Source organism: Neopsephotus bourkii, unplaced genomic scaffold, assembly GCF_033783945.1.
Source record: "Neopsephotus bourkii isolate Nb327-2 ecotype Australia unplaced genomic scaffold, CSIRO-AGI_Nbou_v1 NB_1526, whole genome shotgun sequence".
In the NCBI taxonomy this organism is placed as follows: Eukaryota; Metazoa; Chordata; class Aves; order Psittaciformes; family Psittacidae; genus Neopsephotus; species Neopsephotus bourkii.
The window spans coordinates 2,311,324-2,338,518 of record NW_026902002.1 but is presented as its reverse complement, the minus strand read 5'-3'; the positions used below and the strand labels follow the sequence as shown (position 1 = coordinate 2,338,518).

Here is a 27,195-nt window from a genome sequence, read left to right as displayed (position 1 = left end):
CAGTGAGACAGATGAATTTACATAAAATGGGCTTTTTCATGTAGTCTCTTCAGTCTGTATTCCAAAACAGCCTTGTACTTCTCTGTGGTTGAAATGAATGACTTGTATACACATGCAATGTAAGAGTTTGTGATACAGATTCCTTCCTAAAAATCACACAATCCATATAATTCAATTCTGTCAACATGTCCTGAACCTGGGAATCATCAGTAAGTATAGGTGTTGCACTCAGTTTATACAGCCAGAGAATATGGATCACTATTTGTTCTCTTAACTTTCTTTTTCCTCATGCTAAAGGAGGAAGGAGTACAGGCATTGCCACATTTTTCTGCTTCTTTAAAAACAGTACTAGCACTACCTGTTCACTAGTTATCCTTGAATAATATGTAAGCAGTAAGAGCTTAGAAAAGGTTTTTGTGTTTAGTTCCCCTCCCTAAATTCTAATCAGTTTCTAGGCAGTCCTTGTATTATCTCAGAACGTTCATTTTTTCCCTTAGTATTGTCTACCCCTAGCCTGAGAATCATTTTGGCTTTAAGTTGAGAAAGAAAATGTTTGGTGTGAAGTAGAAGGCAGATGACTGGGTACCATGGAGAAAGGGTTGCCAAAGGAAACAGTTCACAGAGAAGAATAAGAGAATGTAATAAATGCATTGATTGTAAAACTAGCCCCAGTAAGGAGTAACTAGCGAGCATGTTATGAATGACTTCATAAAACTAAGAGCAGTGTGGCAAGTAGGGGGGATGCAGTTTTGGGTCTTAAGTACAAGAAAGTAGAAGGAAGCACCCAAGGTGCTCTTGATTCCAGCTGCCCATTTCAATATAATGTTCAAGGACTTCATGAGCAGGGGAAGCTGAACTAACCATAGAGTGCTGCCATTCACAGTGACCCTTTAAAGGCAAAAATGTGGTGTTAAGGTGGCCAGGAAGAGCTGTCCACATTGTGCCTTTACTTTACCTTTTCTGAAGATCAAAGGGCTGGTCAACATCCAGGTCATCTGTTCTGACCAATCTTTGATTAAATATGTATTTAATTTTTTTTTTATGGGCCAGATGAGTTGAATGAAATGGGATGTCTTATGTAGCTTTTCACTTAGTATTTGTGCTGCCCTAGGCTTTACCAAACAAAGGTGGAGAGAGTTAACAATCCAAAAAGAAATTCCCAAATGAGATTCAAATGTGAGGTGTCATTTGGGGAGTGGGAAGGAGAATTTCCACATGTTCTGATCACCTTTAAGCAAGGTTTTCAGGTTTTCTGGTTTAACTGCAGTGAGGAGACCTAGGAGAACAATGAAATAAACGCCTAAGGAGAAACATTCAGAAAAAAAGACAGGCTGTGGACTGTATAGAGTCTGATGAAATAAAATATGATGATACATTTATTGAAAGCTGTATAGGGACAAGAAAAAAGAGCATGAGCAGAATCCTGATATAAAAGGTTGTTAATTTCATTTATTCACCATGTGAAAATATGCATCATCTTGAGAAATTTTCAAGAATTGCAGCTCTACCCGAGGAAAGTCGTTTGATCTTTTACACAGTTTGGTTAAAAATGTACAGAGAATTAATTACAGCTAACTGCGTGAAGCAAAAGGATGTTTTCCAGTGAATGTTCTTGAGACACTGTAAATATTCTATGAATGTTTCTTGAGACACTGTAAATAATTGTACAGACTGTGTGATGTTGTACCAGGTAGCCTCCATTGTTTTGAGAGCTAAGGCTGAAGGCCATTTTTTATCAATTACTTGAAGCATGGTACCAAATAAAGATATATTTTAATGCATTAGCAGCAACTGGCTGAGCACTTATTCTGAATGTGTGTATGCGTTATTGCAACAGTTTGAACATTACAGAACCAGATTTACAAGGTCATACACAGGCTAATACTGGAGCATTTTGGAAGCCAGTGCAACTGGAATTTCTTCAAATGCTTTTGCATGCTTTGTAGTATGTTACTTCAGTCCCTAGGTAATCTGCAGTAATATACCAAAGGATTTCAATGGGGCAGTTATGTCAGAGTTAAGATACATAAAATTACAAGAACGTTTATGAAGTTTGTCAGATTTAGGTTTGGTTGGGTTTTTTTTTCCCTACTTTGTAGCTGTCTCTGCTCCCTCAGCTCTTGTAATTTAGCATTAAGGAAAGCTACTAAAGCCCATTGCCTATCAGAGCAATCACAGACATAAAGAAATCACCGTTAAGACTGACATTTAATCCTGACTGCTTTATGCACCTTATCTCACGCAGACCTGTAATAGCCAAGTGTATTCTTCAGCTCCTTTCTAGTCTGTAATTATTCTTTTGGTTCTAGTGTGTAGCAGCAGACTAAAACTATCTCAAGTTCTCTGAGTCATGTTTTAAACACAAACCTTAACCTCTCATTTCAGTTCACTTGATGCTTGTATATATGCGTGACTTGCATGAGGGAAAATTGAGGCTGCATATTTGAGTGTGTCTTTTGAAGCAGCTCTTCCTTACAGTGAATTTTTGTTCTCTGCCAGTGTGTGACCTAAAACTGTACCTGGGAATCAGTGCCAGAACTGCATAAATTCAGTGAAGGCTGAAGTGGGAGTGCATGATGAAAATGTGGAAGTATGGACTAGCATGTGAGATTGAGGAACCATCCTATACATGGAGTAGTAATGTGCTTACCTACCTGCTTTCCTCTCTAGCCCACTAACCTGTGAGATTACTGTGTACATCATATAGACATTGAGGTTAAAAAGAGTTTTTCTTACGTACCATGCACTTCTGGGTTTGTCAAATGTGCCAGATATGAGGCAATGAATTTGATTTTTTAAAGTTAAGGCTCAAATTATGATTCCTTTCTAATTTTCTTTCTTTCTGACTTTCATAGTTAATGTAAATTATATAGAACATTAAAAAACATGTTATCAACTTGACCGTTCCTGAGCTTGTACCTTCTTCCCTTCCCTGAAGGTCACAACAGCATCTCTAATGCTTTTTGATGTGTTTTGTCCAGTCGTTTCCTTTTTGACTGTTGCTTGGTGCTAAGTAAATATTTTCATTGGACTATTTTAGAATTTCATTTTTTTATCCTCAACATTAACATTACTAGGAAGCCATTTTTTTTATAGGCAAAATCAGGATTGGTTCCCTACCATATAACACTTCATATTTATCTCATATTCTGTGTTTACAAATAGATGCACATACATCTTAGGTCTTCCATATGACTGTAAAATAATAAATCTAGGCAAAAAGCTCTATGAGCTGAAACTTATAAGAAGGAAGGAAATAAATGATGAAATCAGCCCATAGCCATAAATTTGTGGCTTTCAAGACTGACTGTGTGATGTAAGACTTCTTAAAATATTTTGAAAGACAGGATAATTAAAGACATGGAAGTAAAGAATGTCACGTAATTTGTCATTTGTATTGAATATGTCAAGCAATTTACTACAGTGTGGTATGCAGTGAGCAGGTAGTGTTTGGCCTTCACATTAGATTTCACAACAGTGAAGTAGTTACTGAGGACCTTGAGTCAGGTAGTGAGAGGGTGCTCCTTTGCAATAAATTCCATAAAAACATTTGGTGGGAAGCCAGGAAAACAATAACATGGCGAATGACAATGGAAACAGGAGCAGTTATTTATGGAATCAGTTACGGAGGTCACACCAATAATTTAGATCCTGTAAACAACTTTTTGTTGTTTAATAGTGCTACTTCTTAGGATTTTTTTTCCATATATTGATGTTATCTTTTCCATTTATTATATTTGAAAATTCACTCTTACCACATTTTTAGTACATTTTGTTTCTGTTAGGTAGTTGCAACCTAGTTTGTGTTTTATTCTTGTTAGACTTATTCTTTAATAGATCCATGTTTGTCTTTTTCATCCCTGAAAGCCTGAACAATGATCATCTTCTTATTTGTGTTTTCTAATCTTAAAGCGACCGTGATCCACCATTTTCTTGCACAAAGAATTGCAAAGGGGCACCTCAGAAGAGGCAATTCCAGTAAAGACAAGACACACTAGGATTCTTATATTCCCTGGCAATACTCAATGCATTTACATGCTCAAAAATCCTACTGCAGACTGGAGCAGCTGTGAAGAAGAGGGAATAAAGTGTTCCAGGGGATGAAAAAGCTCTTTTAGAAGAGGGTGGTAGAAGGCTCTGCCTCTAGGAAATAAAGACAGAGGGTGATGCAACTTGTGTGCTCTCTAACTCATTGGGGAAGTGGAACGAAAAAAGCATTTAATATGCATTTAATATGAAGCGTGGTACTGGGAGTAAAGAGATGAATAAACATACCTATTTGTATGGTGTAGCTCAGTGAGTGTAGGAGGAAGACATTAAGATGAAGCACTTGCCTGGTACTGATGGCAGTTTCTGGTTTGTACTTTGACTGCAATGCTAGGAGAAAGCTGAGCTGAGTTAATCCCTAGTATCAGAAAAAGTAGTAAGTGGGGAAAAATGGCAGCAGGTCATTCACAGGTAGGTTCTCATGGGGAATATTTAATTTTTATACCCATGTAACTTAACAGTTTAGCTTGTTTTTATTACTTCCACCAGCTTTATCTTATACACAGGTTTTATTTTTTAACCTCTGCTCCAAAGCTGCTGTTTCAGATGAGAGGTCCTGTGAGTTGTTCCTAAGTGGCAACAATTTTTTCCTGCTTTGCTTATTTGCCAATGGTAGTGATGGATTCGGGGGGTGCTTAAGTGTCCCTCTGGCTGCCTGGGGGTCTTGCCTGCTTCTGCCCACGCTACACATCTTGTGATGGCAGATGTTACACTCAACTGTGGAAAGCTTTTAATTTTTTTAATCCTATTGGACTCTTTGCCTTAGTCTTGTGACTTGCATTCTGCTGGCTAACATCTGTTCTTAAAGAAGAATTCATATTAATTGAATTTGTATCAAAGTTGCTGCATTATAATCAAAACACCCTCTTTCACTGGCCAAAGAAAAATTGCTCAGTAATGTTTAAACAGGTCTTGTTTATCTCATTCCCTGATTTGCTGTACCTCTTGTACACTCTTACTCTTTTACTAAAAAAATCCTACTTAGAACCTGCCTTGTGCTAAGTAATCTCCATCAGCTTTCTCCAATGGCAGCTCTGATAGCAGCCAGTCAGTGAGCCCTTCCTTGATAACTTGTTTGAGTATGCTTTGCCTCATTAGCCCATAATGTAATTGCCTGCTTTGTATTTACAGCAATGCTGTTTATTTTGGGGCTGTTCATATTTGATGAGTGTGTCTCCATTAGTGTTGCTTTAAAGATGTTTTCTTTTAATAATGGGTTTGTGAAGTGGGTTAGCTTTAAAAGAAAAAAACCCAACAAATTTTAACTAAACAAATAAGCAAAAATCTAAAAAGCAGCTTTGAATTCATGTATCTTCATCCTCAAAACTTGGATAAAGCTTTAGGGCACGAAACTCTCTTTTCATCCATGTGACAGTTGTGATAGTTGCACATGTGACAGTTGTGATGATTGCACAATAACACGGTGTGGTGCTGTAAGGATGTGAGTGGATTTGTCACCATACTGCCGGGGATCTTACTGTGTGCCCGCTGTGTCCCTTTCCTCTGTCAGGACATCTAACAGAGATATCAGGTCTTGACCTGAGGTAACTGCTTTCTCTCGATGCAAGTCCTTGTCCCTCTCTTCACTGACTTTCAGTAATGACAGTTTTGGAGTAACTCTGATTTTCCAATCCTTTTAAATTTAAACCCAAAACTCACTGTTTTTCAGACCATTGTAAATGTGTTTGCTGTTTGCCTTAAGAGTGGGAGAAGACGCATGAGGCTGGGAGATGTTAAGGTCCTCTGCAAGTCCACTCCCACTCCACCAGCTGTGCTGAGGCCATGGTTTGTACAGGGGGTGAAACATGAGCCCAGTTCCTGATGAAAACAGTCAAAAGCACATTTTTAAGGTTTTTTTATTTTCCTTTCTTTTTCACTTTATTGCTGGAGAAAATGTGCCACACAGTGACTCAGTCTTATGCTTGTAATAATTTTTGTTACTGATGGGGAAAACCAGCTTGAAGTTACTCCGCATATCAATGGTTGCATGCATCAAAAATAAGCTAAGAATTGCTAATGGCCTCAATCCATGAATATCCAGAAGGCATAAAGCTTTTTTAGTATAAATAGATAATTTAATGAAAATATTGAAAGGAAGTGCATTTCCATGAAATTCATCTATCAGAATGTTGGTTTTAATAGATGAATCCATTGCTTTACCCAGAGGTTTTTCACTTTCCAGTCTTTTTCCAGGTATAGGGCCTTACTGCACTTGCTTCAGGTTAGGAACAGAACAGCATTTGTATCAGGTTCTCCCCATACTCTGGAGCAGTGAGTTGCTATAAAGCATGAATTTGACTGCTTTAATTCTATCTTTGCCCTAAAAGGTACCTGAAAATGTTCTATTTAATAGAAAGTTCTTTTATTGGATTTGTTTTTGTGAGTCTAAAGGAAAAGCTTTATCCTCTTGTAGTAACTTGATTGTGAAAAATCAGAGTTGGTTCTTTACAAAACTGGTATCAGTTCCCTCCAATGTATAATAAATCTGCCACCGTATAATGTGGATAAGTCCATGTCTTTTTGCGTTCTGTTTCCTGTGTGAGCAACTTGCATCATACAGCAGTAGTAGGCACTCTAGAATAGGAGGTATTTACTTGCTTTGTTTTCATGTAGTGAGGCTGAATTCAATAGCTCTTGAAAAGTGCTCTGAAGCCCTCCAATGAAAGGGTCTTTTTTCATTTGCTTCCAGTAGCTCCCACAATGAGCTAATCGCTATATAAACATATTTGTCTTCCAAATTAGCAGCAGTTGAACAATCCACTTCTTTCGATGAGTGAAATTGTCAGGCATGTGGAAGAAAAATTAGTCACCCATTTCTGTAAAATAGCAGCTTCTTTATCCTCAGCTGCTTTTTGTGTTGTTAGGAACAGCAATTCATCTACTAAACTTTTCCAGACTGAGACATGCTACAGCCATGCCTTAGTGCAGCAGCAGGCTAGCACTCTGAGTGACTTCATTGGTCCTTGCACTTTGCTCAACAGCAACAAAACTGAATTGCCAAATTTTTTTTCCCTGCATGAGTGTAGTAGTTTAAATAGTGACTAAGTGGCCAATTCACCTGGCAGCTAATACGAACAGCATGGTAAATGTTTCAATTTTAAAAAGGCATCAAAGCCTCTTCTTCATGAGGACCCAGAGGAATCTGATTTCCCAGTTGACCAGGGGCTCATCAGAAGCTGGTAGTGAAAATCCCTGCTAAGAGAGTCAGACCAATGCACTGGAGCTGATGGCCTTGCTCTTACCAGTGGTGCCTGCCAAAGAAAAGGTGAAAATGTGTTAAAATCCAGGTATGACTTCTACAGCCCTAGCCTTCCCAACCAAGTTCAATTAACACATCTTAGAACTGAGCTTTGCAGGCATATTATAGTGTTTTGGTTTAAAGCTGTTGTATTAAAACTTACTTTTTAGCTAAGTAATTTTCCTTATACTGTTACCTTTGTTTCCTCATCTGAGTACGGAAGCGAAATTTTCTTTCATTGAAGTCCAGGCCTAAGACATACTGTGGTAGAAACACTAAGTGTCTGGGGTTCTTATGTACAAAAAGGGCTTATACAACACAGCTTTTAAATAGCTTAACAAATCTAATACCTGATGGGACTGTGACCGTGTATGGAATGTGTCAACCCATACACAGAGCACAAGATATATATAGCTGACTGTAAATGGAAGCTCTTTCCTATCTTAACTATGTGGTACTATCATCAATCATTACAATCTTTTTTTCTGTATAATCTCACTTTTCTTTCATACCCAGTTTGCTCAGTGATACTGTAATTTCAGTATTTATAGCTTTACAGTTGGGTTTTTTTTATTGTTGTTGCCCGTTAGGGTATTGTGATGGTGACAACAGAGATGAATAAAACAGGTATAACCAGGTTACTTCTCATATGAACTTCTCTCATGTGAAGTCTTCTCTCAGGAAAGTTATGAAAATCGTGTAATTTAATTTATTTGTGATATGACTTGACAATAATTTGGAAAAGAGATGACAATATAGCACAATAAGAGTCTTCTCTAACTTTTTCTGCTGTATTTGAACTATCCCTTGTTCCAGCTTTTTGCTATTCAGAGACCAGTTTAGGAATAAATGTGATCTTTATTTTGTGCAAAGAAGTGTGTGTATATAAATATATGTGTTTGTGTATTTATTTTCTTTTTTATATATATTGCATATATATGTAAATATTATAATTCAAATATGTAAGTTATTCATTACTGTGATGCTGTATCATGATATTTTGCACTAGCATTTACTACTAGTCCTTACATTTTAATATATACACACACACACACATATATATATAAAAGTATCTTTTTTATAGAATCATAGTATAGTTAGGATTGGAAAGGACCTCACGATCATCTAGTTCCAACCCCCCTGCTATGTGCAGGGACACCTCACACTAACCATGCCACCCACGGCTCTATCCAACCCAGACTTGAACACTGCCAGGGATGGAGCATTAACACCTTCCTTGAGGAACCCATTCCAGTGCCTCACCACCCTCACTGTAAAGGACTTCCTCCTTATATCCAATCTAAACTTCCCTTGTTTAAGTTTGAACCCCTTGCCCCTTTTCCTATCACTACAGTCTGTAATGAAGAGTCCTTGCCCAGCATCCCTATAGGCCCCCTTCAGATACCAGAAGGCTGCTATGAGGTCTCCACGCAGCCTTCTCTTCTCCAGGCTGAACAGCCCCAGCTTTCTCAGCCCATTGTTATACAGGAGGTGCTCCAGTCCCCTGATCATCCTTATGGCTCTCCTCTGGACTTGTTGCAACAGTTCCATGTCCTTTTTATGTTGAGGACACCAGAACTGCACACAATACTCCAAGTGAGGTCTCACGAGAGCGGAGTAGAGGGGCAGGCTCACCTCCTTTGACCTGCTGGTCACGCTCCTTTTGATGCAGCCCAGGATACAGTTGGCTTTCTGGGCTGTGAGCGCACACTGAAGCCAGCTCATATTCATTTTCTCATCAACCAACACCCCGAAGTCCTTCTCCTCAGGGCTGCTCTGAATCGCTTCTCTGCCCAGCCTTTAGCTGTGCCTGGGATTGCTCCAACCCAGGTGCAGGACCTTGCACTTGGCATGGTTAAACTTCATAAGGTTGGCATCAGCCCACCTCAGAAGCGTGTTGAGGTCCCTCTGGATGGCATTCCTTCCCTCCAGCGTATCAACCGAACCGCACATCTTGGTGTCACTGGCAAAGTTGCTGAGGGCGCACTCAATCCCACTGTCCATGTCACCAACAAAGATGTTGAACAAGACCAGTCCCAACACTGATCCTTGAGGGACACCACTCGTTACTGGTCTCCAGCCGGACATTGAGCCATTGACCACAAGTCTTTGCATGTAGCCATCCAGCCAGTTCTTTATCCACCGAGTGGTCCATTCATCAAATTGATGTCTCTCCAATTTAGAGACAAGGATGTTGTGTGGGACAGTGTCGAACGCTTTACACAAGTCCAGGTAGATGACATCAACTGCTCTACCCCTGTCCATCAGTTCTGTAGTCCCATCATAGAAGGCCACCAAATTGGTCAGGCAGGATTTCCCCTTGGTGAAGCCATGCTGGCTGTCACCAAGCACCTTATTGTTTTTCATGTGCCTTAGCATGCCTTCCAGGAGAATCTGCTCCAAGATTTTGCCAGGCACAGAGGTGAGACTGACTGGTCTGTAATTCCCCGGGTCATCCAGTTTCCCCTTCTTGAAAATGGGGGTTATATTTCCCTTTTTCCAGTCATTGGGAACTTCACCTGACTGCCATGATTTTTCAAGTATGACAGACAGTGGCTTAGCAACTTCATTTGCCAGCTCCTTCAGGACCCGCAGGTGGATTTCATCAGGTCGCATGGACTTGTGCACGTTCAGGTTCCTAAGATGGTCTCTAACCAGATCCTCTCTTACAGTGGGCCTAAGGTCTTCATTCTCACAGTCCCTGTGTCTGCCTTTCAAACAGTTTTTTTGCACACAGCCTCATTAGTGCAGAGGTCAGGTGGACAAGAACTTTGAAGTTTTGAAATTAGACCCTGGCTGGGCTTCTGAAATGGTTAGAAACAAGACAGTTGGAGTAGATATTTACTTCCCCACTTTTCCCTTAAGCTAGACAGTCTGTCAGTTACTTTGTAAGTCAGGGATGAATTTCTGGTGTCATTTTTTCCAATTTTCTCTTTCATGGTTGGGATTAAAAAGCCTTCTACTCTTGTGTTGTTATCTATTATTTGAACTCAATAACTTTCTACTTCTTGATACATGAAAATAATTGGAAGATGATTGGATAAATAATGCATCTGAAAACAGAGTGGAGCTGAATGAATAACAGATCAAGATTACCCTGTTAGTGTAATAAGAGTGAAATACATTTTTTTCATCTGGGTAGGGTTCTGAGCTAATGTAAGCTTTTTAGCCCTTTTCTCAGGGAAGAGAAATCTTGATGTGCAGAATGAAACTGAAATAGTAACATGGAAAAATGCAGTTGCTCTTTGCACCTTTTTGGTAGCAGAAGCAAGAAGACAATTGAGGAATAACAGAAACTAACATCTTTTGGTGTTGAAGTAATTCTTAGTGCTAATGGTGTACCACAGGAGACTGCAATATGCTGTGAGACCAAAATCTAGTATGGTGATGATAATACATTGTAAAAACAGCAAAAAGCCACCAATACTATTGGTCTCATATTTCACTGACCGATGGAGTGGCTGCAACATTTGTCTCCCAGATTAAAAGCTTAGTAAATGCAGTGAATTGTCTTGAATCTCTTGCCTCTGCTTCTCTAGGGAAATGAATTAAGAATCTGTAGAGGTGTAATGCAAATAACTTTATTTATTTATTTATTCGTCTATTTATTTATTATTTATATATTTATTTATTTATTTATTTATTTTTACCTTTTGTTTATTTATTTATTCCCACCCCCTGGAAAAAGTAGCTTAATTCTAGCCTGTACTGAAAATCAGGTAAAATAAGGTTTAGGCTTTTATCACATGCAGAGATATTCCGTAGAATCCACTAGGTTGGAAATAACCTTTAAGACCATAAAGTGCAACCATTACCCCAGGACTGCAGAAACCACCACTAAACCCTGTCACTGAGCGCCTCATCTGCACGGTTTTTGAATGCTTCAGGGAAGGTGATTGTACCACTGCCTTGGGCAGCCTGTTCTGATGCCTGACCAGTCTCAGTTCTCTGTGAAGAAATTGTTCCTAATATCCAGTCTAAACCTCCCCTGATGCAGCTTGGAGCTGTTACCTTTTGTCCTACTGTTTGTTACTTGGGACAAGAGACTGACCGTCACCTCACTACAACCTCCTTTCAGGTAGCTATAGAGAGCAATAAGGTCCCCCCTGTGCCTTCTCTTCTCCAGACTAAACATCCCTTTCCTTGGCCTTTCCACGTAAGATTTGTGCTCTAGACCCTTCACCAGCTCTGTTGCCCTTCTTTGAACCTGCTCCAGCAACTCAGTAGCTCTTGTTTGAGGTAGTAGCCTGTACATCAGTAGCAGTTTAGTCTGAAAATAGTGTTTACTAACCACAACATATTAGACCTGAAAAGTTCAGCAATATGAAGGTAAGAGATATTTTGCCCTGAATGATAATGTCAGGCTTGGTAAATGCCAGAAATACAGATGGAAAGGCAAATGTGTGGAAACAGAGAGCACACCAGGCAGGGTGAGGTAGGAGAGAGAGCAAGCAGCCAGGAGAACACCAATGGAAGAGACCTACAGAGAGACAAAAATTGTCTCTTATGTTGGTTTGTTGTTTTTCTTTATTTGAAAAAGACAACTAATATAGAATTAAAATTATGGATTAAGATACTACTTTCTTCCTTTGAATCTCCAAAGTAAGATTAATACCTCTTTCTCCCTCAAATACAGAAGTCAGTTACAGAGCTTTATTCAGATGATAGAGTTTGATACATTGGAAGTGTTAAGTACATGAAAAGAGTATGTATAATTCTCACAATGTATAAATTGGGGTTTGGTGGTTTGTTTGGAGGTATTTTGGCAGAACTTTCTTGCCTGGTGAAGCGCCTACATACCCATAGACGCTGCAGAACAACAGTTGTACTTTCTTCTGATTTTTGTGAATTTTATTTGCGATTAGGATTGCTATAGAGTAGGTATATCTTAGTGGTAAAAGTGAACTTACTTGCTACTGAAATGCAGCTCTTTCTGGGGATGTAGCATAGCTTTGCAAATACCCTGGAACAGTTTAGGATAAGTTCGAGAATAACTTACTTTAGTGAGATAAGTAGAATGAACATACCGAACTGCGCAAGGATACCTTAGTTTGTCCAAAGTACACTGGGTTGGAGAGTAACCATGAGGATTCATGTACTGTGTTGTCCAGAAAACTGTATCAGAGCATTATTTAGACAGTGCTTTTTATTTATGTAAAACTATTTCATTTTGTTTTATTGGGGGCCCCCAGTTTAACGGTCTGATGATGCCTTCATGGTGTCCCTCTGAAGTACATCATGAACAGATAGTAATGAAATCTATCCTCACTATGTGAACTTTAAGAAAGAAAAAAAAGAAACTGGTTGTGTATATTTAAGAGTGGATGTTACTTCTGTCCCAGCTCAGAAAGCGTTTCCTTCATATGGTATGTAATAGCTTTTTCTTTTCCTGTATATTTATATAAATCTTCTCTGAAAATGTAATTTCTAATCTGCTGAGAATAGGTAGCATTTTTTCCTTTTTATTGCAATGTAGCTTGTTAATTTGATAAAGAGTCTGTCAACATTTCTTTTGCATATTTTATTCCTTTGTGTGCTTTAAAAAACTCCTGTTACACTGTATATTATTCAGCCATTTGTGGCTTGAAACACTGCCTAAATGCCAGCTTATGTTTCCCCATTTTCAGGTCATAGCTCTTTATGTGACAACCCCAGACTTGCGGCAATAACATCAAGTTCCTGCTATGCTTAGAAAAACACCACCCATTTAAAAATATCATCTGCCACCATTTTATTGCACAATGGATAGATCTGCTTTGGGGGAGTTGCAGTATTTTGTTTGACTGGCTGTTTTTTATACGTGAACTTTTTTATACATGAAGTTTTTTTATACATGAAGTTTTTATATAAATTCCAAAATGCTTTTGCCTTTCATGGCTAATCGCTTTTTGGAAAAGTCAAAGTGGAATGTTTCTGGCTGACTTCCCATGTGTAGGAAAGCCTTCAGAAAGTCCTTTCTGTATGTGCTCATTGTACTAATGAGCCACTAGCCAAGGTTCGTAGAGACTTCACTGCTTGGAAGTACTATCTCTTTTCTGTCACCAGTCTGATCTGTTAAATCCCAATGAGTGTGAAAAATGAGAAAGATTTTGGTTCGCTTGGCTGTTTCAACAGTATGTTGAGAATGACCAGATTGCTGGAGAAGACGATTCTCTTGGAAACCTCAACAGCTCAGCCTCCTCATCTGTAGGCACATCAAGCTCATCTGAGTGTGTAAATAAAAATAAATAATGCAGTGAAAAAATATGCAGAGTATTTTGCTGAAGTGCTTCAATTTTGGATTTGCTATAACTAATTTAAATCTTCTGTAGAGATTTATGCAGGCAAGGGGTCAGGTTTATAACATTTGTAATTTAAAGCTTTCCTGCTACTACATCTTTTATACTTTATATTCTATCATATTATTTCGGCAGAGAAAGTCCCTTTTATTCTCCCTTCCTTTCCTCCTTTGAAGAGAACATTTGCTTCTCCATTTATTTGAGGTAGTGAGACCAGAGTAGCTCTGGATTCTTTAAATGAGTCTAATTGGGCTTCTTTTAGTATGCGGAGTGGCCTTTTTTTTGCAGAGGACTTCGTTTCTCTGTGCAGTTGCTCTGTCACCAGCAGTCCATATCTTACGTGTTTTCAGAATTAAAAAAAACAAAGAAGCAAGCAATTATCATCCAAATGGCTGTGGTCTCTGTTCCAGGCTGATTCACGGAGGGCAGCTGTTGAATGGCTTGGCGGGGCCAACTGTGATGAACGCGGCACCGTTTCTTTCCACGACGTGGTTTTCTCCGGATGAGCGTGCCACAGCAACTGCCATTGCCTCGCTGCTCAATTACCTGGGTGCCGCTGGCGCGTTTCTAGTGGGACCTCTTGTGGTGCCCTCTCCTAATGGAACATCTCACCTTCCACTGGCATCGCAGAGCAACGCTGAGCACATCAAGGACCGCATTGAGGCTGTGCTGTATGCAGGTGTGGTTTAGGAATCAAAATAAAATTAAAAAAATATATATAAAAAATTCATATGCCGTTGTATGTGTTTGGGACTTGTGAAGCACTACCCTCTAGTGGTTGGTTTGCACAGAAAACACTGTCTGGTTGGAAATAAGAAGGTGGTGAAGTGTTGTACCATCAGAAGTTTTAATTGTTTTTCCTTCTTGTGTAGGAAAGATGTTAAAATAGCTTTATTATAGACTGATTCCAGGGGAAATATTTCAGTTGTCTGTATTGGCTGCTCTTAAGAGAAATGTCTTCTAGGAATTGTCTTCTTTTCCCTGAGCTTTCAAACAGGTTTTTGCTTCTTGAATTTTCATTTAAAATGTGTCCATTACAGGTTGTTGGTTTTTTTTCTTTTCTTGGTGTAAGGATGGAAATCCATAGTCTTTCAGCATTATATTCTTTCCTGCATTAAATCAGCCTTAATTTAAAACTCACATATGCCTTTCAAATGTGATTATATTACAAGTATTTAAAAATCTAACATTGCAATTAAAACTCAGTAGATTTTGGTTTTAACTGAAAACTCATCATTCTTATGTGGTGAGCAACTTCAATGAAGTGGTAACAGTTTAGTGGAAAACCACTGATACAAAGTTCACCTGATGTAACTCAGATTACATAAAACCTTGCTCTTTTTCATGCATTGGCTTCTGTGGTTCTTTGTGTCATTTACAAAAATTAGCAGCAAAGATTTAAGGAAGCTTTGTTGCTTAAGTGGCTTAAGTGTCTGTGATCTGATTCTTATTGGATATAAATTGGTATAGCATTAAGAGCAGCTGAACTTTACCATGTCATCGCAGTTGCATGTTTCTTTGGGGTTTTCCCCCCTTAGAATTGAAGCTTCTGAACTGCAGCCAGGAGTTAGCCCTAAGTGTTCCAGAGGTCTTAAAGTGTATGTACTGTGTAGTTGATATGAAGGGTTATGGGATTGAGTTACCTGTTTGTGATCATGATTGTGATCCCGGACATTATTCTCATGGAAATTCCTGCTGGGTGTGCCACTTCAATGCTCATTTTAAAGAATGTGTGAGAAGTTGAATCACTATTTCAGCAAGTATTTTTGAGTAATCTGCTTTTTACTGGACTCAGATGTCTTGGAACAACAAGGAAATTTGGGGTTGCTTAGGCCTTTTTCAGAGGTAAATATGTTAGACTCCAAAAATCTCATGACAGGCGAAAACAGCCAGTGTGAAAGAAGGAAAAATGAACGTAAGTCGGCCTTTGTTATGAGGAGCTAAGGGGAGAAAAAATGTAGGTATTAGACACATGCATTAGCTCTCCCTCTCCAGATTTTCCATGGAGAGAGAATAATTCGTCTACTTACAGGAAGTACAGTTTTGTGCCCCAGACCCCTCTTTTGAGTCTGATAGCACTAGAAATGTAGCTTTCAGCAGCCCATTAGATTGACCTTCTCTTCTGGGAGGTTTTCCTAACTGTTCAGAGGTGTTTCTTGCCTGTCCCATGTCTCAGCATGGCCCTTTCTGAGCAGTTAGGATTTGGGAACATCTTGTAGACATACTGGGATTGTTGGTCCCAACAGAAGATGATTGTACAGCGGCTCTTCAGCTTCCTAGGAATTGTGTTTTATGAGGCATCAACAGTTCTTAGTATTTGAAAATGTTTTGAACAGAGATGAATTCTTCATGCAGCTGCGCATGTGGTTGTGTCATATGGGGTATGTCTTTTCAGGAGCTACACCCCCTTTAGCTGTTCACGCAGTGAAAAAGAGCTGGTTCATGAATGTTACTACAGTGAATTGTGGTGATGGTAGCAAAATATCCAGCTGATTTAAAATTGATGGGAACTGATGAAGAGAAGGTTGCTTTGAATCCCTCGTGGGATTTTTCCTGTCTTCCCGGAGAGCTGAGGGAGCAAGGTCCCTGCTGTTTGCCTCCCTTATGCTCTATGCCAGGTAGGCTTCAGAAGTGGGAAGAAGGCTGGCTTTTGATGAGTGACTGCCTCATTCCAGTTTCACAGGTCCCTTCACCTGTGTTGCAAAAAATACTTGGTAGGTGTGTAAGGTTCTGTTTGTCCCCTTAAACGGCTGGGCAGAAAGCAGATTTCAAATTGACTTCACAGATAGTGGTATATGTGTTACAGAATATAGGAGAACAGGGAACTGGACCCAAGTGTCCCTTTCCCCCATTTTCTCAGTTAAGTGTGGTCAGGCTTGTTATGACTTCTCCTTTTAGATGCCATGGAAAAGCCAGTTTCACTGGATGATCACTCTGCATTCGTAACAGAATAGTATTTGTGAAGGACCTTGTTGCTTTTGTGTGAAGTAGTGTTAGATAAGCAGCCTCCAAAAGTTAGGTGATGACTTTTAAAGGACAGTAATGATGTGAATTGTTAACTTGGGATCACTAGCATGCCAAGAGTGTGCAGATTTTCCAGTGACTTAACCTCAAACTTGATTATGAGGCAGTTGCTTATGTACCCATTCTGAAATTGCTCTGTTAACTCCAGTCTCTTCTGTGTTATAATAAATTGCTGTTCCTTTATCTCAAACATGGACTAAGAGCTCAGCTGAATTACCACAGCCTCTTTCTGTGTTTTCTGTGTTGCTGCACGTTCTGTTTCCCAGCTGAAATAGTGCAGATGAAGAAAATCAGGATTGAATTGTATTACCTGGATCACATAAGGAAGCTTGAATTATTCTCATCTGCAGCCAGAGCTTTTAGCCATGTGCTTCCCTAAATATCAGTGTAAAATATTATTTGTTTAAAAAAAATCCATGTGTGTGCTCTTGAGTGCCCTTGTTCCCTCTCTACATTTCAGGACAAGATGGGGAGGAGGGTTTCTTGGTTTGTGTAAATTTTTGTGTTACAAGTAGCCTGTGTGAAGGAAAGACTTTGTATGAAGGAGGCTTGTGTCTCTGTAAAAGTGGTGTTTTCTTCTGTTTGTGGCTTCAGGGTGCCTATTTCCTAGGCTAAGATGCAGGTGTCTCTCCACTTTGACAGTCATGGGTTACTGTAGTGCAGTACTTACCTTTTGTGAAGCATTTCAAATTCACTCCTTAACAGGAACTATACACAGCTGTGTTTCTGCACATTAACTTATGCTGATTTGCCCAGTTCTAAGTGCTTTGCTGCATCCATTGCACTGTTCAGAAGCCGATAGCTCCTGTCGAAGAGCACCTTTTTTTGTGACTCCAGCTCCCTTGGACTCAATATTGACCTATTTCTTACCTTTTCTCTTTTGCTTATTTCTGCTCCCTGCTTTCAGTTTAAAACTTGTCTTGGGACTGTATTTTTCTTTATCTAGTCTGGTAAATGATGGAGATAAAAGTGTGGATTTCCTAATGAGGAAGGAATGCAACGTGTAAGAGACTGTATGCATTTGGAAGTACCTGGACTTTTGATACGAATGCCAAGTGATACACAAAGCAAACATGGCACTAGAGACTTTTATTCTTCAATAGAGGGAGCTGCTTTAGTTTCCAAAGTGAGTCCTGCACTTTTGTGCATGAGGGCAGTGCTTGCGAGGCAAATTTGTTAGCCTGGAAAGTACAACACTGGGAAACATTAAAAAGACTTGCAGGAAGGAACTACAAGGACTGCATGCTGAATTTAATAATAATAATAATAAAAAAATAAGTGTTACTATACTGCTCCTACTGCAGCAATTTGGCAGGTATCTCGAAGTAACGCATAGAATAAGCCCCAGATGGGCACCTGTTATGTAAAATATTACTGTGATTTTAAAAAAAATCAATGTGGTTTGCATTCTTTAGAAAAAAAAACTAGCCTTTCCCCTTATGGCATTGCAGTATAATGAAATTAAATAATAAGCTCATTGGACAAAGTTTATGGGTTTATGTGGTCACATCCTTGATGGCTATCAAGGTCTATCAGTTATAGACTGATGTTCTGCAGTCTATAATCTTCCTTTAGTAGCTGATTAAAGCATGTGCATGCATGTATACATATGTATAACTATGCATAGACCTAGGTGCAGGAGAAGGAGATAAACAAGTTTTTGGCAAGCCTTGCTTTCCTGTCTAATATCATCCTGTAGTGACAAAGCATCTCGCCCCTTTCTTGTAACTGGGATGATCACTTACGGCTAGCTCTTTGTTCACTGCTCATGGTCTCAAAAACAATGTATACAAAGATAGAAGTTAATCTGTTTTCTGGAGAAGAAAGGACATAGTGAAATGTCAAAGTGCCCTTGACCCTCAGAACACGCAATTAGACCATAGCAGAAAAAGAGATGCTGCGTAATTCAAAATGAATCCTTTTTGATTTGATTGTGAAGAATGGCATTGTCGCATTCAAAAGAAATTTAGTGTAGACTTTTTTTCCACGTACCAAATAGAAGCATTAATTTCCCTTCCCCATCTCCAGCTGATGCATTTAGACTCCAAGTGTTATTTACTTTTAAGTTTCCTGAATTTATTTTCTTACGATTTAGCAGAAGAGCTGGCAAAGTGCCATATTCATATTGATTTATTAAAAAAGAGAAGAAAAAAGAAAATTGCAATTGAGTATCCAGCTCTGATGGAATTTATTTGTGGTGTCAGTGAACACATCTTTGTTATAAGATCACAGGTTCTTTAAAGATAACACACTTGAGCTATACATTTTTCTCTCCAGCAGCAAAGAATCTTGTTTTCAAAGGGGATAGGAGGAATACTGAGAACGAGGACTGTGGAGAGCATGGTATACATTGTAAAAAGGCCTGTAAGACAAATTAATTAGACTGAGTGTAGGTAGAGTTGTTTTTCCAAAAGATGACTGATGACAGGGCTTGCTGAGTATTTTCTGTGAAGTGCTCAGCACTTTGTAAGTTCAGGTCCAAACTTCTGCTATGATTTTTTTCAGAGATCTAGAATACCTGCTGCTGAACAAGAGAATCATCTGTAAACAGCTGTATTCTTTCATTTTACTCCCTATTACCCATGCTCTATCTATTCTTGAGCCACAGCTGCTCCTATGCTTTTCTCTTAATAAATCTTTTGCCATATAATACTGTGTGTCCGAGATACTGCCTTTCTTGACCTTTCATTTGTCATCATCATCCCGTGCACAAAGTAATTATCATTCCACACCCTGGGGCTTCCCCATTCCCATCTGTTTAAAGTCTCTTGCACGCTGTTACCTGCACTGCATAACTTCCATTGTGTGGAAATGTGGCCAAATCTTCATAATGCAGTTCTCTCTAAAGAGAAAAAGCAAAAGCTTTCTTTTTGCTTCACTGAATTCCCAATGTGTGAGACTGGTTCTCTGCAGCTCCTGTCACTTGAATGGACTGCCAATTTTTCTCCATCTCATTGATTTCCCATCTCAATCTGAAATCTTGTTTGGGGAGGAAAAAAGAAATTCTCCTTCAAGTTATGGAGTTCTGTTGTCAGGAGCAGTAAAGCACTTGTGGTGGAATTTATGTGTCAGAGGCTGGCTGATAACAATGCTGTACCAAAACAGGTCTTTAGATGCTAACATCTGGTCTTGGTTTTGTTTTTCTTTGCCATCTTGTTTAGAATTTGGCATGGTTTCCCTGATATTTTCCGCCGCGTTGGCTTACTTCCCCTCGCGCCCTCCATTCCCTCCCAGTGTGGCTGCAGCAAGTCAACGGCTCAGCTACAGAAGAAGTTTCTGCAGACTCTTAAGGTAGGTACTCATTGGGTTTCCACTTCAAAGCAGATCAGTGCATAAGTAAATAAAACCAAGTGTGCTTTAATCATTGAGCAAACAAGTTGGCTTGTAGTGCTTTTAAACAAAATAAAATTAAATATTAATGCTAAGACATAAAAGGATACTAACTGCTAAAAAGCAGACATTAAATTTTAAATCATTGGCTGCATCTCAAGCCTTTATGCCAGAGTTCGTCAGCACCAGCACTGCTTTAGTAATGCTGTTAGCACAGCTTTTCTCATGCAGTGCTTCTGTTGTATCTGGTTATGCAAGATTAACAGTGTGCATACTGCTAGGGTGAGGTAACAATTAACAACACTGGGCATAACTAACTGATAAGCTACTGTCTTCTGTGCTTGTTATATTGGAATGATTTTAGGGTTTGCTTGTCATTCAGAGGAGTAATTCAGCTGCTATCATTCAGCCGTGGGAGCAATGAATGAACTATCTGAAACCATTGTATGATCTTTTAAATCTCATTACTAGTATGTTAAAATGTGAAGTGGGAATAGGAGAAGTCTATCTAGATGTGTTTCTCAACAGGTTCCAAAGTAAGTTAGTTTCCTTGAAATTTTGTTTGTTTGCTTGTTTTTAAAAAAGGTTGTAAAGAAAGTGACATCTCCAGCTTTGCAACTTCTCCTAGTGGGGCTCTTAGTAAGACATAGTCCCACTCCACCGCAGTGTTTGTATAATGTCTTGTGTAGTGAGAATCTGATCTCAGATGAACAAGTAAAGCAACTGTAATATTAATGCTGAATAATTGTGAGGGCCTGTGCCCTGTACACGATAGTGCACAAACTAATTTCTGGGGCAAAGAAGAACCACTCCAATGGTGCAGAATACGGCTGACTTCACTGGGGAGCTTCAAACTCTTGCTGTAATTGTTTCTTGGGTGATTTAATGCTAGGAGCTCAGTCTATGTACAAAGGGCTTCTTGAAACTTAATAAATGTGAAGCTTTAGGCATTTAGCTATTACGAAACTATTGTGGCTGTACTTGCTAAAACTGTATTTAAAGCTAGCAAAACCAACAATTCCTTCTTGTAATTTTTTTTTTTTTGAGGTTTTTATTTCAGTTTTGGGAAGTAAATAATTGACAAGATGTTTAATCCTGTGTGTTCATCCTTGAACAGGCTGGCAGTTGGAAGGAGGTGTGACTACGGCTGGATAGTTAGTAAGCAAAGTGACCTACTCAGGATATTAAGAAATTGCAGTTCCATAAGGACACTTAGCACACACAGTAATGCCGTTACGCACCCAAGCTGGTGTGTGGTGAGACCATGCCTGAGGGTTCTGTTGTAAAAATGTTTCTGTTGAACAGAAATCTGAACAGCAACTGACCCTGAAGTTGAAATATAAAATTTTTGTTGACAGTACTCCATTTGGGAGCTTTATAACCATTAGCTTCCGTGTTCAAAGTGTTGTAAACAGTGGACCTGAGATACTGTTAAGGTCAGGAGTTAAACAGCAAGGCTGGCTTACTATTCACAATCGATGAACCTGAAGAAAACAAGCTAGATGCTTAAATAATGAGCATAGTTTATAGTGTCTCCAAGAACTAAGAGGGTTTATAAAGTGTGGTCAGGTAGATCATTACATCTCCCTTCCTTCTGGGCTTTATGCATTCTTCCATGCTACCTCTTATCAAAGGCACTTCTTCATTCCTCTGTACATGAAACAATCAGCAGTTCATCATTAAACCCACATATCTTGGGGAACCTTTCAGGAACAATCCGTCAAGCAAGGGGGTTTTATAAAAGAAAATGGCATCTGCTGTGCTTCAAGAGAAATCCATCATCTGATTCATCAGGATTTTAAGCTCTGTTGCCTGCTTAATCTAGGGTTCATAGTTCTTGGCACAGAGAGCCTTTCTTTTGACTTGGTGTAGACTGAAGTTAATCAGCTGATGAGTACTAGGAAATCATATTTTCCCCTTATTGAAGACTTACCCTCTGGTATAAAACTGTGTAAGGCATTAAGAATGCGTGTGAGCTAGTGGGCTGACCCACCCGTGCACCAAAAACCACTCATGATTATTGAGATGTTCATTATTTTACTCTTCTCTTTCCCCCAAACTGCAGTTTTATTACTTCAAAATAAAGCTGCGTAGCATAACTTTACCATTGAAGTCATTGACCTTTTTCTTTGAATCCTGAAGGGATCCATCCCATCCTTGCAACTCCCAAACTCCTTTATGCCTTCAGGCCCTTGAGCAGTCATCTTCATGAGCTGCTTTTTGCCGAGTTGTATTTATACGTATCTTCTTAGGGTCAACCATCCCCTATAGGCCATTTTGGGGGGACTTGCTTAGGAACTTGGTGATTCTTCCTGATTTGGAGGATTCCTGTTTCTGACAGATCAGAATGATTAGCTGATCTCTGGTTATCTCCTGATACCAACTCTCTCAGCCTGCAGTGGGAGTTGACAGGTTAGTCATGGTTTGGGACCTAGATCTAACTCTTTTAACCGTCTGTCACACACTGTGACAAGCATAGCTTGTATTTCTGTTACAAAAAGTACAGTGCCCTTTCTGAGTTTCTTGGGTGAAGCAAATAAGACTTTTTTTTTTTTCTTTTTTTCCCCTGTTTCAGAATATGCCACAAATTTCCATGGAGAAAACTTAATATAAGTAAAAAAAAAGTTGACAAGTCTTAATATCTGCATCAAGTAAACATGTAGTGATTTTTGCTTTGAAGTAATGAGATGTTTTTAGCCAGTTGCATACATTTTATATTTTAAAGGGACTGTGTAGGCAATTTTGAAATTTCATAACAGAGTTCTTGTGCATCATTATTTCTTTAATGAAACTTTCATATGACATCACCATACAGTGATGGAAGCTGTTCAGAATGTGCATCATGTTAACAGGCACTGTCAGAGTTATTCTGAAAATGGTGACTGACTTTGATGGGGCTCCCTCCTGGACCAGCCTGTTGCACAGATTCTAGTGGCATTAAGTAAGTTTCTGAAAAAACACCGGAAGAAAAAGCCAATTTGTATTTCCAGCAGAATGGTTTAACAGAGAGAGGATAACGGTGATATCCTGTCATAAGGGCTGATACGATGGAAAACAGTGTGGTTTCACCAACTGATGGCGTGACAGACAGCATATTTTTCTGTTTTCAGTGGAGCAATTGCAAAATTGCAAAACAAATACAAGTGACTGGCACCATGAAAAGCAGAACTGCTACTTAAGATGTATGTTTCAAATAGCTTTAGCACTTACTGTAGCCAGCATTTAGCAATTGCTGGACATGGGGGACAGAATGACATCTAGTGATTGGTGCAGCTTTGTCACTGCCATGCACCCTTTCTCCTGATTACCTTCCTTATTCTGGAAACAAGGCACTGTGCGGCCTCTGTCACTGGAGGATGTCATTATGCAGAGCTGTTTTTCTGGTATTGGTACTAGGGGTTGGACATGGCACAGAGAAGCTATCCCACATGCCAGTCTGTCTTGTTGCTAGAGTTACAAAAGACAGATACGCCACTGGAGATCTTAGTCAAGTAACTTACAAAGTACTCAGCCCCTCAAAAGTACCTGTTTAGATAGCCAAAGATTTTGAATCCTGAGCAAGTGTTTTGGAAGAGTGAATTCAGACTGTTTACTTCTTTGCAATCTATGACATGGCTATATGATGTCTATGCTAAATGGGCACTTGCCTTTTATTTTATTCTACAGATGTTGAATTAGCTTTTACATAGGTAGTATTAAATAGCATCAAAAACCCGCTTTAAGAGGTGAAAAATGATACAAGGTAGACTAGGATAAGAGTATGGCATTCTTAAGAGAGAGAAAAAACATTGTCAGGAAGACGGCAAACATTTTTGTATTCAGAGAAGTGCAATCAATGTATAGAAGAGATGAAAGCTTGGGAGTTGCTTTTCTTTACATTAAAAAGTAAATCTGACACAAATTATATTGAAAGAGGAGGATATGTTCATGTGATAGAAATGTGTTATTCAAAAAGAGGATGTGTGAAAAAGAACAGTGAGAAAAAATGCTGGCTGGTGTGCTGTTCATGGATCTTTTAGGAGAGTAAAACCATGCAAGCTGCAAGCCTCTGAATGTTTTGAAGAATCTTTAAAGCTCTTTTTCTCCCTCTTGGCTTTCATAACTTGTGTGCTGTCAGATTGCTGATGCATGCCAAGGACCTGGTGCTGATCAAGATCAATTTTATGTAAATTGTTTGTGAAATGGGGGAAGCACATTTTATGGTTACACAGATACTCCATGGGATAACCTTGGAATCACCATAAAATCTCTTCACTTTAAAATAATCACTGTTGCAGAGTTTAAAGTATATTTTTCTGTTTTTATTCCCAAATCAAAATACTTTTTGAGGAAAAGTTGGATGTCTCTTAGCAAAGATTTCACATTTGTTTTTGGTTACAGTGGGTGGGAAAAATGGTATTTGTCTGCCAACTCCTGTTTACGATTTGTATGATGAAAATGATCATAGAATCCACTAGGTTGGAAGTGACCTTTAAGATCATCAAGTCCAACCATTACCCCAGGACTGCCGAGTCCACCACTAAATGGTATCACTGAGGGCCTCATCTACACTTTTTTTGAACAGTTCCAGGGATGGTGATTCCACCACTGCCCTGAGCAGCCTGTTCCAATGCCTGAGCACCCTCTCTGTGAAGAAATTTTTCCTAATATCCAATCTAAACTTCCCCTGGCACAGCCTGAGGCTGTTACCTCTTGTCCTGTCACTTGTCTTACTTGGGAGAAGAGACTGACCCCCACCTCACTACAACCGCCTTTCAGGTAGTTGTAGAGAGTGATAAGGTCGCTGTTGTGTCATTGTCCCCATCCATCCTGCCCGCCCTGCCTGAAGCCTTCTCTTCTCCAGACTAAGCAACTCTAGTTTCCGCAGCTGTTCCTCATAAGACTTACTCTCCAGACCCTTCACTAGCTTTGTTGCTATTTTCTCGACCCTTCCATCACCTCAATGCTTCTCTTGTAGTGAGGGGCCTAGAACTGAATGCAGTACTCGAGGTCTGGCCTCACCAGTGTTGAGTAAATGATGACAGAGCTTTGACTGCTTCATCTTCCACTGAATACTAAAGGCTGAATAATTTTAATTGGGAGGAAAAAGCAAACATGCTGACTATTTAGAGCAGAGTATTATACTTGTCTCTGTTTTTTGACAGTTCAAACTGTCAAATTTCTCCACTCTTGCAACTGTACCTGTCTTGGTTTCCAGAGCTTTCCCTGCCTTTCACCAAAATAAAGAGAATTGAAACAGATTAAAAAGAAGAAAAAGCACAGCTCAAAAAGCATGATCCTCTGATTTTATTCTTGAAGTATGTTTTTTATCTTTCAAATTAGTGCTTACTATTCCTAACATACACTTAGGCTAAGTAGGTTGCCCATGCTGATGTTTGGAAGAACTGCATGTGGAAATGAGAAACACACAAGCCCACCATGTTACAGAAATCTTTGAACTGTATGAAGAGACTGACATTTTTTATTGTCACAGTGTTAAGGCAGTAACATCTCAGCCATTGGAATTTCTGTGACGTGGCCAGATACCTTCCTTGATTATCATGGCTCACTTCTCCTTCAGACCTCTGCTGGTTTTTGTGATGGGCAGAATATAGATTCTAAGGTGTCATTTACTCTAGCAGCTAATCTTGGTGAAATTTCTAATATAAGCTGCAGCTAATTGCATATGTTTTGTCTTCACAGCAACTTCAGATTCTTGATGATTGCTTTAGCCTATGCTATACCTCTGGGTGTTTTCTCTGGCTGGTCTGGTGTTCTGGATTTGATATTAACGCCAGTTCATGTAAGCCAAGTGAGTATCTCCTAACTGATATTCAGCAGCTGTTTTGTAAGTGTCATGTTTTTATTTTGCACTAGCATATAATTTTATCAGGTTCTTCTGTTTGGATCACTTTTCTCCTGAAATCTTAAAGAAAATAAACTATAGCTTTGGCATCCCAGAGTGTCACGATTCTCCCTGCTGACTCTCCACCAGTGGTGGGTATTTTCAGAATCGTACAAACCTTCGGACAGGAAGGAAGAGTCGGGTAAACAAACAGGAGTGTTGTTGGCTGCTGCACCTTTAGTGAAAGAAAATAATGTTTACCAGGTAGAAAAGATGAAGTGGGGAGAAGAGGATTTCTAAGCTTTTGATGGAGTATTATAAAAATGCAGAAATCATTACTCAGGTTCTGTGAAGAGAGGTCACATTTCAAGCACAGGCTACTTAGTCATACTTTCTTTAAGGGAATTTATTTCCTTTTGAATATGCTTGAAAAAGTCTACTCAGATTATGGTTGGGCAATATTAGCAGCTTGCAGCTCCTCACACCATTTGTTTTGAAAGTAACATTTTATCATCTTATTTTCTTAGCTTTAACACATTTCTCTGTTTGTTTTGATTTGTTTGTGGCTTTTTTTTTTTCTGTCAGGTAGATGCAGGCTGGATTGGATTTTGGTCTATAGTTGGAGGCTGTGTTGTTGGCATAGCAATGGCAAGGTAGGAATAATTACAGGTCCTTCTCCATTTCTTCAATTGTGATTGTCATTAGCTTATCCTCTTAATAACATAACTTTTTCTCTCTCATTTTCAGGAGGCTTGAAATTCAAAATGCCTTCTGGGGTTATGATGTGTTCTTGTACAGCAGTAATTTGTATGTTCCATGTTAGTGGTTGCTATGGGTTGAGAAGTCCACATGAGTATACCTCAAAAAGTCATACTGTTACTCCTGATAAGTGCTTCCTCTGTGCTCCTTTTAAACACAGTTCTTGTGAATTCAGCTGCGTGGTATGAGGGAGAACCCATTGTAGTACATTTTGAAACTATTAGAGAAATGAACATCAACATCCTTCCATCAATACTTTTGGGCATATTGATTTCTGAAGGGGTATTTGGATCACAGCACAGTTGACCTACAGTATCACAGTATGTTAGAGATTGGAAGGGACCTCAAAAGATCATCTAGTCCAATCCCCCTGCCGGAGCAGGAACACCTAGATAAGGTTACACAGGAACGTGTCCAGGCGGGTTTTGAATGTCTCCAGAGAAGGAGACTCCACAACCTTCCTGGGCAGCCTGTTCCTGTACCCAAAATAACAGTACATTCCTCCACAGAAAAATTAGTCTGGGCCTGTTTAGGCCAGTTGCTGGATTCTTATATGGCCTAAAAATTCTTTCAGGATGTACTTGCACAGTGAGTTTATAAAGCTGATTAATACCAATTGCATGTTCCCCTTGCATTGGGATAGCCAAGCATTATTCTAGCTTCTCTCTGTCCACTCTTTACACAAGTGCAGAGCT

The 27,195-nt window shown here is 39.3% G+C and overlaps 1 protein-coding gene across 1 annotated transcript in view; it reads left to right on the top strand.

Moving 5' to 3' along the window:
* SLC49A4 (solute carrier family 49 member 4) overlaps nucleotides 1-27,195 on the top strand; it is a 66,915-nt gene that overhangs the window by 20,152 nt on the left and 19,568 nt on the right. The window contains exons 3-6 of the mRNA XM_061370072.1: nucleotides 13,974-14,242; nucleotides 19,749-19,878; nucleotides 25,600-25,708; nucleotides 26,327-26,394. Of these exons, the coding sequence (XP_061226056.1) occupies nucleotides 13,974-14,242; nucleotides 19,749-19,878; nucleotides 25,600-25,708; nucleotides 26,327-26,394 (576 nt within the window). The remainder of the gene's footprint in view (nucleotides 1-13,973; nucleotides 14,243-19,748; nucleotides 19,879-25,599; nucleotides 25,709-26,326; nucleotides 26,395-27,195) is intronic.